This window comes from Oncorhynchus mykiss, chromosome 10 (genome assembly GCF_013265735.2).
Source record: "Oncorhynchus mykiss isolate Arlee chromosome 10, USDA_OmykA_1.1, whole genome shotgun sequence".
Taxonomy (NCBI): domain Eukaryota; kingdom Metazoa; phylum Chordata; class Actinopteri; order Salmoniformes; family Salmonidae; genus Oncorhynchus; species Oncorhynchus mykiss.
In genome coordinates, this window is record NC_048574.1 from 72,059,768 (window position 1) to 72,076,527 (window position 16,760).

Below are 16,760 nucleotides of genomic sequence, written 5' to 3' on the forward strand. Positions count from 1 at the left end.
AGGCGTAGAGGGGTGCGTTAAGGAAGAGGATGCTGGTGTGACGGATGTGGGGTGGCGGGCGTTGCACTCGGGGGTCCGGCGACACACTTAGACGCCACGGTTGTGAATAAATCACTAGATGCTTCAAAAAACATGTAAATGCGGCAGTGACCAAGGCATCGAGTCACAGCAGGAAGCATTCACCACCCCCACCCCCGGCCAGGGCGCTGTTCTCTTCCATTCTACTCCGCCTCTCATTGAATTTCCACATTACTGTTTGACTTTGAGATAGAAAAGTCAAATAGTTTGACTCTGATTACATTTGCGACATGGCTACAGCAGTGCTCAGCATCAACAGCGCCCGGCGTCAACAACCTCAACTCTCAACCGTCCTTCAGATCCCATAGACTTCCACTTACAGTAGATACGCTCCAAAGATCATCAACATCTCCTCCAGTCCCCCAGATACACAGGGGAATTACTCCTATACACACAAGCAGAGCAACAACACCACGCAGGAAAGATAACAGGATTCAACAACCAGGCGTTAAGCCACTAATACTTGATGAACATTCCATGTTTTCATGCCCGTGGTCTAGGTGCGTTTTGTTCTCTGGCTCTGAGGTACATGACTTCAGTTTAATGAGAACTAAAGTTTAAAGAGAATGCTCTCACATTTTTTAACGTCGTCGGAAAGCCAAAAGCAGCGCTAACTGACTCTGACTGACTCCCTGACAGCTCCGTATGTCCTCACCGTCAAAAAACGTCAAAACGGATGAATTTAAACATCAGCTGTAAGACAGTGATAAGTGGTTGTCTCACCAAGCTACCTTAAGATGAACGTCACTCTGGATAAGTGTCTGCTAAATGACCATAATAACTGCAAATGTAATATCAGAGGGGGAAATGGCTGCTGGACGTCAACGGAAACACTCTAGAGCAGAGTTTACACTCACAACACTTCACAGGGTGGCTTGTTAGGGCACTTTGGAACACTTTGGAGAAGACAAGGACATTGCCACTTAGCCACAACCGGTGATAAGAAGTAGTTATATCCACGTTGACAGCAGGAGCCCACACCGAGGAGATATTGGGTCTGGACTGTCGTCTGAAACTTTTGCTCCTCAGAAGATTAATGACAACAGGGCGTTATAAACGAGCTGTTCGAGATCATTAATTGATGCAGATTTTCCTGTGATTAGAGAACGATGAAGGATGATCCTCTGTGGTGATATTGAACACGCAGGAAATGTCACTTGTTAAATCAGAGATCGGGTTCCAGGCCGACAACATTACAGACGCGACATTGCAGACGTGACATTACAGACGTGACATTGCAGACGCGACATTGCAGACGTGACATTACAGACGTGACATTGCAGATGTGACATTACAGATGTGACATTACAGACGTGACATTGCAGACGTGACATTACAGACGTGACATTGCAGACGTGACATTACAGACGTGACATTACAGACGTGACATTGCAGACGTGACATTACAGACGTGACATTACAGACGTGACATTACAGACGTGACATTGCAGATGTGACATTACAGACGTGACATTGCAGACATGACATTGCAGACGTGACATTGCAGACGCGACATTGCACCAACCAAAGGCTGAGTGCCACGTCAACGACTGTCAGGCATCACATTGCTATAGGATATAATGTGGTTTGTGAATATGTTCAACATCCAGGTGTCGTGAGAAAGCAGATGACTGTCAGTCTGGAACGAGGGCAGTTTGGGGGTTTGGGGAGAACCACAAAGAGGGAAGGGGCAATCCCTGTTTGGTGCCATTTTGACCTGTCAAATACAAAGTAGAGGGAATGGGGGAAGAGACAACAAAGTCTGGAGTCATTTTTTCCTGTCAAAATATAAAGTCTGAAGAAAAAAGTTGAAGTTTTGAACTCGTCGAGTTAGTTGGTCACGGCCCCTTTGAACGAGGGCTGAGAAATGCTGAATTAATTTGGACTTTCAAAAGTAAACACTGAAGAAGGTGATGCAACTCTGCGAAACAACGAGGTCATCGCTGGTCTCTTTTTGAAGTGCTGAAATCAGTCAGAGAGCGGAGTCTCCTGGAAGAAGACCTTTCGCCTCTTTGAAGGTGCTTTTTGAAAAACTAAAGAGCCGTGGAGTGAAGCAGTCAGAAAACTGCAGCGCGCAGCAACTTTTACCCCAGGTTAGAAAAACTACACATGATTTATGGACAAACATACACAAATTATGTATCTAAATAAGATTACACTCATTAATAAAGAGCGCGGGAGAAAAAAAGGGAAAAAGTGTGTTTTCATCCGACACATTAATCAAGAGAATCTTTTCGGTCAGGGAGACGAAGGAGGCAAAGAAGAGACGATGCTAAAAGGTGGATTTAATCACACACTCTTCATGGCTGTCTGTAAACACGGAGGCCTGCGGTGTCGTCTGTACACACACATCAATAACCGGCATGACATTGATGGGAGCAAAGCTAAATGAGTACTTCCTTCATAAAAATGGACAGATTCTATTCTAACACGTCCCAATATACCTATAGCAAATATGTTCTCATTGAGAATGATCTCGCGTCACAAAGCACATGCACTGCTAGTTCATCCTCTTTTATATGCCACCTGTGAAGAACAGTTGCAAACGGTCGGTAGTAGCCACAGGGAAAGACGGCCCTGTGCCCCGTACAGGCACAGCAGACATGATCAAATGTATAATTCATATTCTTGTCACTGAAGCTGTCTCTTACCCAGAATGACTCAAGGGCAAGTTAGACTTTGAGTACATACCGAATTGCTTAATAGCAAGTAAGAGCAAATACCAAAAGAACAAGGAAGTAGAGCTTTCAACACCTGTTCCTATTGGACGCTAAGAATGGGTGACAGAGCGGGGATCCAATCAGAGTGCCTCATTCTATCTCTTTACCCCAAAGTCCTGTGTGGTAATCACAGAACATCTCCCACTCCCACCCTTGCCTTAATCCATTCCACATGATACAGCAGCTGGACAAAAAAAATGAGTGGAACGATTCCTCCGAGATAAAAGAGAAAATAATTACTGAGCAGGAGAAGATAACGGGACATAAATGAAGCCCGAAGTTTAGAAGCTCATTACAAAGTCATAGGGGAGTTTGCCAGCTTATGGTTTGAAGTCCATTTCTTCTAGGAAAGGGACAAGGAGAGGAAAGGGTTTAAAAGCAGTGTTTTGGATAGAGTGTTCGGCTGGACGGTGAAAGTCACTTCTAAAATTGGCAGCGTGGCGGGTGAGAGTGATCCCTGTGACGTTGTTGTCACACACTCACAGTCACATACGCCCTTATGCGCTGTCTTTCCCAAAAATGCATTTTGGCCCCCGTCGCCAGTTTTGGTCGCCTGTCTCCTGCCACGGTCGTAATGAAATCTTCCCGCAAAGTGAGAAAGCCATTTATTACCCAGAATGCACTTATACAAATGAAAAGTCAATGACACACCCCAACAACAAAAAAAGACAACAGACGTTCCCGTTCGCCCTCGCTGTCCTCCGAGCAGCTGGGCACCACGTCCAGAAAATACTCTCATGATGTTATTCTCTCTCCGAGGGGGGAAGGAGGACACAGGACTAGGAGATTGCTGCTGTAGACTGATCCAAGGACAGTTTTCGAGTTTTTCTTCACTTCTGATTGTTAAGGATTTAGAGAGGCTTAGCTGATCCTAGATCTGTGGTTAAAGGCAATTTCTACATGGAGAGAAAGCCTACTTTCAGTGGGCCAAGTTCACTTTTCATTTTTACGAGCCCTGATTCGGATATGGGCCGTGACAGGTCCTCACTCAAATTAACGAGGTGACAGGAATAGAGAGGAAGGAAGGAGGGAGGGAGGGAGGGAGGGAGGAAAAGAAGGAGGATAAAACAGAGTGCAGTGCTCAAGGCTCAGTGATGGCCCTGTCTGTTCCTCTGTGCCACGGGGTAACTTCATGGCCTTTAGCAACTGGCTGAGGGAGGGGAATAAGGTGTGTGTGTGTGTGTGTGTGTGTGTGTGTGGAGTTCCAATGCCCTAATAGCACCAAGTGAACTGTGTGTGCGTGTCTCCTCCAAGGACCTTATGATCAGAGCACATCAGCCGTGATTTCAAAGTGTGTCTCATAATTGACTGTAATATAATTTATCTGAGCTTATGGACAGAGGAACTTTGAAATACAGAGAGAGAGAGAGACAGACAGACAGACAGACAGACAGACAGACAGACAGACAGACAGACAGACAGACAGACAGACAGACAGACAGACAGACAGACAGACAGACAAAGAGAGAGAGAGAGAGAGAGAGAGAGAGTCAATTAAAGAGAGAGAGAGAGAGAGAGACAGACCGACCGACAGAGACAGAGATACAGAGAGAGAGTAAATTACAGAGAGAGAGTAAATTACAGAGAGAGAGAGAGAGAGAGAGAGACAGACAGACAGACAGACAGACAGACAGACAGACAGACAGACAGACAGACAGAAAATTAGAGAGAGACAGACAGACAGACAGACAGACAGACAGACAGACAGACAGACAGACAGACAGACAGACAGACAGACAGAGAGTAAATTAGAGAGAGAGAGAGAGAGTAAATTAGAGAGAGAGAGAGCGAGAGAGAGAGTAAATTAGAGAGAGAGAGAGAGAGCGAAAGAGAGAGAGAGAGAGAGAGAGAGAGAGACATACAGAGAGAGAGTAAATTAGAGAGAGAGCGGGAGAGAGAGAGAGAGAGAGAGAGAGGAAACTGTGGATGGGACGATCAGGATGTGGAGTAAAACTCCAAAGTACCACACTGTTCTCAAAGTTGGAAGATGAATGTTATCACTAGCCAGTTCACAGACGGAGAACAGTAAGAGATAGAGAGGAGAAGAGAGAGCGATAGAGAGAGGGAAAGAGGGAGGGGGAGGAGTCAGAGGGAATGGAGGAAGAGAGAAATATTAGAGAGAGAGAGAGAGAGACTAACACACTAAGGTTGCCTGAGTTCCACACTAAGAGACAGGGTCACACTGGTCTCACCAGGTACCCTTATCTCCTTGGACCAGAGACCACTAAGCTGATAAGTACAATGATAGCCATCTAAGAAGGTTGAGTCTCTCTCTCTCTCCTGTGGGTCCACTAGTCTGCCAGTGTTACTGCTATGTATGAGTCCCGTCCAGATACCAGTTTCCCAATCAATCATGGCCATATCCAAGGGGGCAGCAGTCCAGTAAAACGTGTGCACAGTCTCCCTCCGAAAGCCCCTTTCCTCCTGACTAGAAAGTGTGTGAGTGTTGTCAACATGCTGACTCAGAGCTCCTTCAGAAACCCTTGGAATCCTTCTGGAATCTCTGACAGGAGGAGAGGAGGGAATTCTGTTCCGGACTTCCGGAACAATGCAGAACTCCCCCAGAATGATGTGTTGGAGCCAGCAAGTCAGTCAGTCAGTGAGGCACCATGCGTTGTGGCCCAGGGGGCGGGGATAGTTAACGGAAGCCCCATCATGTGCTTGGTCGGGTTCTCCCCAGCCCGGGGGTTTCTGAGGCCCTGCTGTCTTGGGGTTCCACTTCTTGGAACACAACTACCCAAGATGGGCTACTTTTGTTCAAGAGTCCAGGTAATCTGTGTGTGTGTTAGTGTGTGTGTGTGTGCTTGTTCGTGTGTGTGTGTGTAGGGGCGGGTGTGTTTGCATGTGTGTGTGTGAACGGGGGTGTGTGTGGGGCGGGTGTGTGTACGTGTGTGTGTGGCCAGCTGGTGGCGGCGGAGGCTGACTCACCCACAGTGAGCTGTCCTGTTAGCTGACCAAGGTTGTTTCTTGCGTTCACCGTCACATTCCTGTCTGACTGCAGGATCAGAGGATTGTCCTAGAGAGAGAGAGAGAGAGAGAGAGAGAGAGAGAGAGAGAGAGAGAGAGAGAGCAAATCGCTAGAGCAAATGGCTACAGCAACAATGAATAATCTTCACAATAAATGTACCGGCACTGTTCGGGGTCAAGGACGAGTCAGTCACTCATGCTACTGCTTAATAAACCCCTAACAGGCACTTTACATGCCAAACCATACAGAATACCTCTCTTCCCCTTCCACCCCTTCTCTCTCTGTAGGGTGGCAGGGAGTCTAGTGTGTTGGGCCAGTAACCGCAAGGTTCAAATATCCAAGCCAGAAAGGTGATGAAAATATATTGATGTGCCCTTGAGCAAGGCACTTAACCCTAAAATGCTCCAGGGGCATGTACTACTATGTCTGACCCTGTAAAACAACATATATCACTGTTATCTGTCTGGTGTATCTGACAATAACAGCGTCTGTCCGTCCGTCCGTCCGTCCGTCCGTCCGTCTGTCTGTGTGATGTTTCTAAAACAACCACCTGATGGCAGAGTGTACAACCTCACTGAGTTCCATTGAAGTCCATTGTGTTTGAAGAGGCACATATCTAACAGTGCTCTGAACTGATGTTGCCCTGCAACGGTCCTCTATAAATAAGTTTATCCCTCTCCATTCCATCTGAGTACAACATGCGGTGATTGTGACTCACTCATTCCTAGAACATTTAGGCTTTGAGCAGAGAGCGAACAATGCACACAACAGCGGAACGCTGAGAACACTTAGTCGAAAGCTCTGTTGAAATGAGGATTGAAATGGAATATGTTTTTCATGACCTTCAACGATGAGTACGAATACATCTTCAGACTTAAAATGGAGAATTAGTGACTAAGATTGGATTGCCGTAAATGTTGATATAATTTCCTCAGGATGACTCCATTGAGTGATTCATTAACATGAATCAGTCCCATGGCCATTGCCGGAAGCAATTTTAGAGAATCCCTATACCAAGGTACAACACAAAGGAAAAACCCAGCAGCCACTAAATAAACCCACGTGTTTACACCAGGGAGTCATCTAAACTCTATTGAATGGTCCTGATATGACCACTAATTCAATTGCTGCAGCACACAGTCTGTCAATACACTCCACCCTTTCGTTCAAATGCAAATGTCTCAGCCACTCTGTGAAGTGACAGGTTTATATTAAGCCAACTAAATTGGGTAGTGCTATCTGGGATCCTTGAGACAGCCATGCCCTAAACCCTAGCCTTAACCCCTACCCTTACCCTTACCCCAAACCTTAACCATAACCCTTACCTAATCTTAACCTTTACTTTAACCCTGACCTTAACCCTTACCTTAACCATTTCAAATGTCAACGTCAATGGGGTAACGTCAGAGTTGGGACGTCCCAAGAATCCCTGATAGCATAGACCATTCTAAAAGTTGCAAAGTCAGTGGCGAGGATCCTCTGAAAAGTCACAGGCTTATATTAAGCCAGCTAAATATTGCCCTAAAAGTTGAGAGGTGCAGCGGTTGAGGACCCGGGGTTGTGGCCTGAGACTGGCTTAGTGAGCTTGACTGCAGGTCAGAGTTCATTTGAGTCTCTGTGCAATCAGTTTAATTGGTGAAGAGCACAAACACCGTTAGAAACACACACACACACACACACACACACACACGGGCTCAGTTGAAGGGATTTAGATGTCTGAAGTGCTGGCTCTTTAGAAGTGTGCCAGGTGCCGATACCTCTCTCCCAGAGCGCTCTCTTTTGTTCCTGTTAGTTCCTCCCTCCTCCACCCTCCCTCTACACCCCACATACAGTACGTACATGAAATCTGGCCCTTTGTGATGAAGTCGCCTCCCAAGGTCAAGAGGGAACGTAGGAAGAGCTTTTTGTAGAAGTGCTATCTATTGGACCATGTGACCTGACCAGGTAAAACTACTGACCCCTCGTTACAAGCTATAAATGTAGTCAGGTAAAACTCCTGGTCCTAGCTATGAAAAACACTGAAACAAGAGATTTTGAAACTGGCACGGTGCAAAACATGACGTCATCATTTGAATCTCGAAAACAAAAGAGGGGGGATGTGGTAAGAGTCAAACAGGGTTTATTTAGAGCAGCTTGGCACCCATAGTCATAGTCTCAAACACACACCGCAGGGTGGAGTTCACTAGCGCCATCCTGCCGGTGTCCTGCGCCGTCCTGCCGGTGTCCTGCTCCGTCCTGCCGGTGTCCTGCGCCGTCCTGCCGTCCTGCCGGTGTCCTGCGCCGTCCTGCCGGTGTCCTGCGCCGTCCTTCCGGTGTCCTGCGCCGTCCTTCCGGTGTCCTGCGCCGTCCTGCCGCTTCACCATGACTTAGGAGAATTCATTAAAATAACGCTCTGTGCTTTGAGCCTCCGTCGTCACGGTCAGAGGAACAACTCTCACCTCGTCACTACTTACTGATTCCAAGTCAAGGTCCAAATGCAAAGTGTCCGGACAGTGTTTTTTATACCAGCTTGTGTGTAGAGGTGTGTGCCACAACACACTGTCAGGTCGATTTCTACCCAGAGACGAGGAAAGGTCATTGATTGGCCAGAGACCCCTAATCCAAGACTCGACCAGTTCCAGGCTGACTACATTGCAGATGCACGCCAGATCTAACAACGTCTGGATGGGTGTTTAACATATCAGATAACCACATCATATGATAAAGCAACCTGATGCTCGACTGTCGAGGAGGTGGCACGCAACCATTGGCTGATGCAGTGCAACATCTGCAATGTAGTAGGCCTGGAACACCAAGGTGACCAGTAGTCATCTTTACATACTTCTTCTTCACTGAACCAAAATTGGTTCCATATAGAACCCTTGGATTCCATATAGGGTTCTTTAAGGAACCAATTCCGTTTCTATACTGAGCAAAAATAACAAAGATTTTACTGAGTTACAGTTCATATAAGCAAATCAGTCAATTGAAATAAATGCATTAGGCCTTAATCTATGGATTTCACATGACTGGGCAGGGGTGCAGCGAGGGCATAGGCCCACCCGCTGGGGAGCCAGGCTCAGCCAATCAGAATGATTTTTTCACCACAAAAGGGCTTTATTACAGACAGAAATATTCCTCAGGAAAAAAATACAAATAAAAGACTACCCACGATGCCCAGACTAAGATGAATTCATTAAATGCATTCTGAGAAGCAGGTCTCTCTCTCTATAATGAAAAACGTAGGGGAATGAATAAACTGCAGGTGACCCAATTTTTCTGTTGATTTCCCCAAATTAATATGCCGCTGTTCGGGCGTGAATTCAAATGAGAATATCCTGTTAAATTGGGAGAGAGTTGCTGATCCGATTGAGAGAGAGAGCGAGAGAGAGAGAGAGAGAGAGAGAGAGAGAGGGAGAGAGACAGATAGATTTTTTCCCCATTCTGCCACCTGCGATTCATTATCCCCACTTTCATTGTTTTCTCCTGTTTATGACGGCAGGCCCAAACTAATAAATCACACCTGCTTGGCTCTAATTTTAGAATGCCGTGGACCGGCTCGGCGGTAGCATTCACCAAATCATTTCGCCTCACCTAATTGGTGAATACCCCGCTTTTGGAATGAATTATTTGCAATGGTGCGTATGATGGGATTTAGTATTGTTCTCCACGCAGTTTCAATTGATAGGACTTTGCTATGCGTGAAAACACTGGGCCCTGAATTCTTCCATGGACTCATCGCCCCAAGGCTCAGCCACTGTAGCCTACGTTCAATTGTGTGTGATTTGAAGTCACTGTGGAAAAGAGCATATCCTAAATAATTACAATTTAATTCTCTGTGGATTTGAGGGAAGCCTCAGAGCCCAAATGCTGATTAACAAACATATATTAATTTTTAGCTGGTAAACAGACATCCATGTAACCTTATAATCCCGCTTTCAAAGAAATAGCCCTTCCAATTATTCAATCTCTTCCGCCTTCAATCCTGTCCTTTAAAGGCTTTCTGATTTCGGTTGCATCTTATTAAATTCAAAGTGTTTTGTATTTCGGGCAATTACCCAGAAGCCTCTCTAGTCTAAGCCTGGGTTGGCTCTTCAAGTCCATTCATGGCCACATTCAAGTTTCACTGTACTAAGAATAATTAGACAGTCAATAGATTCCCTTCACTTTGGTCGTTTGTATAGGCGGACGCACGTCAGAAAGCTGAATTTAATTAGTTGGGTAATAAGCGGAAGAGTGCAGGGTTGGATCGGTAGGGTCTTATCGGTCTTTCAGCTTTGCTGCTGTGAATAGCAATGCAGCTGGTGGAGGATAAATACGACATCCCTCCACAGGACTCTCTGAAGACCCCAGTGTCTGAATTTAACCCTGTGAAGTGTGTACATTTAGTAGGCGAATTAATGAAAAGAAAGAAAACGGGCAACGCTTTCGGTGGCCCTCATAACGCTACTAGAGGGGTTAACAAGCAATGGTGTTCACAAATGTGGTGCTGCTTAGGCATTCTGGACATCATTTTCAATTCTCCGCTCCCCTTTCCGACACGTGTGACATTATTCCATTGGCAGGTGCAGCAATAGTGTTTCCCGCTTCGATTACGTCCGCTTTCCGAAACGAGCGCCAGGTGGGTTTTAGTGAGTCTCAGGACAAAATTGACAAAACCAAAATGATTCAGCGTGTGAAAGAATGGATCCCTCGGGGGCGTACCACAACAACAGTAATGTACGTGCTTCTACATCTGCATCGCTTGCTGTTGGGGGTTTTAGGCTGGGTTTCTGTACAGCACTTTGTGACATCGGCTGACGTAAAAAGGGCTTTATAAATACATTTAATTGATTGATATAGAGGATGGATGAGCCGGATTGGCATCGGTGTCCTGCCTTATGTCCACCAGATGATATGAGTTTTGTTTTGCAGGATGTAACGCCGGTATTTTCCGTACTTGACGTTCGCTCTGTGTGTGTACCTCTGTTTGTACCTCCTCACCGTAAAGCAACGCGCGAGTTGATAGTTTTGAACGCATGCGGTTCACAGAACGTAGCGTTGCCGACTGCTCCACTGACAATTAATGACTTCCCCCGGAACGCAAAGAGTTTGATGCATCTGGTGGACATGAGGCATAACAGTGTGCCTCCGGGCACCATTTGTCTTTTCCCCAGCAGAGTATCTTATCGGGGCGATGGATCTGCCTTACACCCCCCTCCGGGCCTGCCAAGCAGCAAATAAATCTGGCCCTGGAGAAGAAGACACAACGCTGAGGTTCAACCTGGAGAACATTTGTTTAGGGAGCAGAAGTAGTGAGTATAGTCATCACCATTCTCTGCAGCTCTACCTGACTACTTCACAGTTTGACTGTTTTACTCTGCCTGACCAGGACCTGGGTTGCAGGAGGGAAAATACAGCGACTCTTGTTCCTACCACTGACTAGCTGTGCTTCTGGGATTCGCACTGTGTGTGTGCGTCCATGCGTTCGTGCCTGCGGGTGTCCGACAACGTGTGCCTTTCACCAAGCAAACAGAACGCACAGAGAACTCCAGAACTCAGACCTGTAGCCAAGCTACACATCAGCCGGTCTTCAGCCACAACACTTCAAGAGCTTCTAATAGCTACATACGGTATGAGACAACTTACAGTATAAGACGATATGAGTTATGAGACAACTTACAGTATAAGACGATATGAGTTATGAGACAACTTACAGTATAAGACGAAATGAGTTATGAGACTGCTTTGTACTTGACAAGAGCCAACTAAATATTTCAACTTTTACTGTAACTAAGAGCCTCTAACATCAATCCTACCGGTACACGATGGACATCCAACACCCTGGCATATAGCAGCAGTATATTTACACCTGATCCATGTCTATTAATGGATCACACAAACTACTTCAACTAAATAATGTTCTGTTGTCACATAAACTCTGGATAGGTCCAGTGAAATGTGTTGTTTTACAGGGTCGGCCATAGTAGTACGGAGATTAGGGTTAAGTGCCTTGCTCAAGGGAACATTGATCGATTTTTCACCTTGTCAGCTCGGGTATTCAAACCAGCAACCTTTTGGTTACTGGCCCAATGCTCTACCTGCTAGGCTACAGCACTCCACGAGCTGTCCCCAACCTTTTGGTTACTGGCCCAATGCTCTACCTGCTAGGCTACAGCACTCCACAAGCTGTCCCCAACCTTTTGGTTACTGGCCCAATGCTCTACCTGCTAGGCTACAGCACTCCACAAGCTGTCCCCAACCTTTTGGTTACTGGCCCAATGCTCTACCTGCTAGGCTACAGCACTCCACGAGCTGTCCCCAACCTTTTGGTTACTGGCCCAATGCTCTACCTGCTAGGCTACAGCACTCCACGAGCTATCCCCAACATTTTGGTTACTGGCCCAATGCTCTACCTGCTAGGCTACAGCACTCCACAAGCTGTCCCCAACCTTTTACCACATCACATTCTATAGACGTCCTTCAACAATGCTAAACCCTTATCATCACTGGAGGAAAGACAGACAATTCAAACCTGTTTGTATGAATGTGGAGACAAACGGGAGACAGAACATCCTCATGCAATGTATCACACACACACACACAGAAAGACACTCAGAGACATAGACACACACACACAGACCCCCCCCCACACACACACACAAGACACACACACACGCTCATGCAGTGCACACACAGTGAGACCTCTGCTCTCTTCTGTAGTCCACCTTGTTTGCACCCTGCGTATCCCAACATCCTTTGAGACGAGACCATGTGACGCAGAGCGCCCACCTCTGATACTCCTTCTATCACCTCCATTATCCCCTTCACTCCTGCTGCTACTCAATCACCATGCTGTCACACATTTTAAATACTTTATTTGAATCCACCAATCAAATTTACCAAGAAAAAAACCATTTCAAAGGTTCCTGTATCCATGGCACTCAAGGGTACAGAAAGCACCTCCTTCTCCAAACAGCTAGGCTGCTCACGACAACTGAAACAGAGCAGTACCTAGACACACGCACACGCACGCACACACACGCACACACGCACACACGCACACACACACAGAAAATAGAGACATGCAAGAACACAAACGCAGCACACGCTGCATGCGTACACAGTTGCTGTCAACATATGCACAAAGACATGCAAACATAAAACATGGACATGAACAAACACAGGTATGCACACACACACACACACACACACACATACAATTGTACTCACACAGACATACAGTGTGTATATAGGTGTGTGTAAGTCTGTCTGGGGCCTTCAGAGGCATGTCTCTCCACTAATAGATTATTGATCAGAGGGCCAGTCCATCTCTCAGGCCTCCAGGCAGGGCCAGACAGCCTGTACTGTGTAAATAAACCCCCCCCCACCCCCCATCGGTCCTTCTAAGCGAAGGGCTTTGGTGTGATTTCAGTTTCCTCAGCCCTGTCTTTGCTCTGTCTGTCTGTCTGTGTTCCCTATTACACCATATTAACACGCTTATAACATAGTAATAAGACATTAATAACACATCCTACCCGCTTCTGTCACTCACCCTGACCCCCTTGGATTTAAAAGGACTTAGAGGGGCCGGGGTCAGCCGGTCCAATCTGTCCAGGGGAGAATAGAACTTAAATGAGGTCACGGCAGAGTTGTGTGTGTGTGTGTGTGTGTCACGGCAGAGTGGACTGCGCTGAGGGTTAACGACACAGGGTACCAGTGACGTCTGTGCTTTACAACTGTCACCGACTGGGTTTGAACTCGGGTCTCCTACGTGCCAACAAGACTGCGTTGGACTGCTAAGCTTCAGACTAGGCAGGTCTCAGGTAATGTCACTCATCACACCAACATTGGTCACTGAACACAAGAGTATGGTAATGACACCAAAATGCCATAAATATAATTTTATTTTAAATTTGCTCAAAGGTTTTATTTTACCCCAGAGCGAAGGTTCAAAATGAAGCTAGAGGATAGTGATTTATGTAATAAACACCCAATCTGAGCTGGGCAATTATACAGTCCATTCAGAAAGTATTCAGACCCCTCTTGACTTTTTCCACATTTTGTTACGTTACAGCCTTATTCTAAAACGGATGAAATACCTTTTTTCCCTCATCAATCTACACTCAACACCCCATAATAACAAAGCAAAAACAGGGTTTTTAGACATTTAAATGTGGAAAAAGTCAAGGGGTCTGAATACTTTCCAAATGCACCGTATGTTCGACTAGTTTGGATTCATATCCATTATTGGCCGCTTAAAAGGCAAGACAAACAAAATAAGGGTTTAGTCTTGGGATTCTTCTTGACAAGTCACATCAGAGATGTAGCTCAGTCTCCATCATACAAATATAATCAATGATCATTGACTATTTATATAGTCTCCGTGGCCTAACAGGATCTCTGCTCTCATTAAAAAAGCATGGCTTAACTACAGGGTCAACCAAGGCAACCAAGACGTTTCCAGTTCATCCCTCTCTCTTCCTATCTCTGGGACTTGGTCAACGTATCCTGTATCAAACATGTCTGACTAAAATGCACAGAACTAGTCTGTCGGTCACAGCTATAGATTACTTAACCGTTCACACTGATTAAACAGCCACTATATCCCTCTGGAGCCCGACTTGTCATTCCACTGGCCCGCGATCAACCGGGTGGTGTTTTCTCTTTGCATGCTGCTGATTACAGAAGTGTTATTTGGCCCGTCCCCCACCATTTTGTTACTTCTTTTCATTTTGTCTCTGGTTCCATTGAATTATGTATCGTCAATTCCCTAAACGAAGCTGGAGCTAGTTCAAACTGAATTCTCGCATCCGCTGAGTTTGTAAAGGAGATGAGGGAGTGTCGTGTTTCTTGTCACACTCTCCAGACTCCAGAGTGAGGCTTTCATTTGCATCTTTTTGCCTGTCCATTGATCTTTGGGGTGCTACATTTTGTTGGCACATTTACTTGCTCGAGACATCTCCACCAATTCCCTTTGCTGACGTTTAATGGCAGAGATGTTTCATATAACGGGAAACAGGAAAGTCATCTAATGTGCTCTCTCTCCCTCTCTCTTGCCCTTTCCCTCTCTCCATGTCCTTTTCCCTTTCCTGTGTGAATTCGGAGCTGTACTGTGTGGTGTGAGGAGAACATCATCATTGATGCAGTGCAATGTTGATGCAATAATGATGCAGTGGAATCTGTTGATCACATTTTTATATGATTCAACATGAAAGATCATGAGTTGGTAATCAAATTAATTTCGGTACACGCGTTATAGGCATATCTGGATACACTGTGTACTACTTTAGTGGGGTCGGTTCCGAAGTCGCAGGGCCTGCAAACATTAAACTGATGTGAATTCTGCTTCACTAAGACTGCTACAGCTCCTAACCATAGAGAGAGAGAGAGAGAGAGCCTTGAATCACTGAACCCAACTCTAAAAGTAGCACACCTCCCTCTACCTCACTGTATCCTCCCTCTATCCCCCTCTATCCTCCCTCTAACCTTCCTGTATCCTCCCTGTATCCTCTCTGTATCCTCTCTGTATTCTCCCTCTAACCTTCCTGTATCCCCCGTCCATCCTCCCTCTATCCTCCCTTTACCTCCCTTTACCTCCCTTTACCTCCCTGTATCCTCCCTGTATCCTCCCTTTACCTCCCTCTACCTCCCTCTACCTCCCTCTACCTCCCTCTATCCTCCCGCTATCCTCCCTGTATCCTCCCTTTACCTCCCTGTATCATCCCTCTACCTCCCTCTATCCTCCCGCTATCCTCCCTCTGATCCTTTGTCTGCACCTCCCAGGGCATTTGAACTGATTCCAGAGGCCGACCCAAAACAACGCCGTCGGAGGAGAGGGTGCCGGAGCGGTCTTCTAGTGAGGCTTCGGACGCTAATGTCCACTCCCTAGTTAACAAAGTCGTTGAAATCTGGGCAAGAGTTGCTTTCCAAAGAGATGTCCTGGGTGGTAACATGGCTAGCTCTGGACATGCTGTCGGAGTCCATACAGCCAACGGGATTTTCAGTGCATCATGCCGACAGGAACAAACATTTCTCTGGTAAGAAGAAGGGCGGTGGTGTATGTTTCATGATTAACAACTCATGATTAACAACTCATGGTGTAATTGTAACAACATACAAGTCCTTTTGGTCACCTGTCCTAGAATTCCTCAATCAAATGCCGATCGTATTGTCTCCCAGGAGAACTATCCTCGGTTATCGTCACAGACGTGTTTATCCCCCCCGCAAGCGGATACCAAAACGGCCATCAAGGCCATAACTTTACTGGACATTATGCAAACTGGAAACCATATATTGTAGCTGTGGATTTTAATCTGCTAATCTGAGAACAAGGCTACCTAAATTCTATCAGATTATCGATTGCAGAGTAACACACTCGATCACTGCTACTCTAACTTCCGCAGTGCATACAAGGCCCTACCCCGCGACTCCATCTGACCGCGACTCCATCTTGTTGCTCCCCTCGTATAGGCAGAATCTTATACAGGAAGCGCCGGTACTTAGGTCTATCCAATGCTGGTCTGACCAATTGGATTCCACGCTTCAAGATTGCTTCGATCACGTGGATTGGGATATGTTCCGGGTATCCTCAGACAATAACATTAATGTATACACTGACTCAGTGAGCGAGTTTATAAGGAAGTGTATAGGAGATGTTGTACCCACTGTGACTATTAAAACCTTCCCTAACCAGAAACCGTGGATTGATGGCAGCATTCGCGCAAAACTGAAAGCACGTTCTACAGCATTTAATCATGGCAAGACGACTAGAAATATGACCGAATACAAACAGTGTAGTTATTCCCACCGTAAGGCAATCAAACAAGCAAAGTGTTAGTTTAGAGACAAAGTGGAGTCACAAATCAACGGCTCAAACACGAGACGTAAGTGGCAGGGTCTACAGACAATAACGGATTACAAACAGAAAACCAAATTAAACAACTTCTTTGAGGACAACACAGTGCTACCAACAAGGCTACCAAAAACAATGGGCTCTCCTTCTCCGTGGCCGACATGAGTAAAACATTTAAACG

General features: G+C 46.1%; 1 protein-coding gene across 1 annotated transcript in view; it reads right to left on the reverse strand.

Moving 5' to 3' along the window:
- LOC110534569 (zeta-sarcoglycan) overlaps positions 1-16,760 on the reverse strand; it is a 346,767-nt gene that overhangs the window by 54,945 nt on the left and 275,062 nt on the right. Inside the window, exon 4 of the mRNA XM_036933869.1 lies at positions 5,727-5,814. Within this exon, the coding sequence (XP_036789764.1) occupies positions 5,727-5,814 (88 nt within the window). The remainder of the gene's footprint in view (positions 1-5,726; positions 5,815-16,760) is intronic.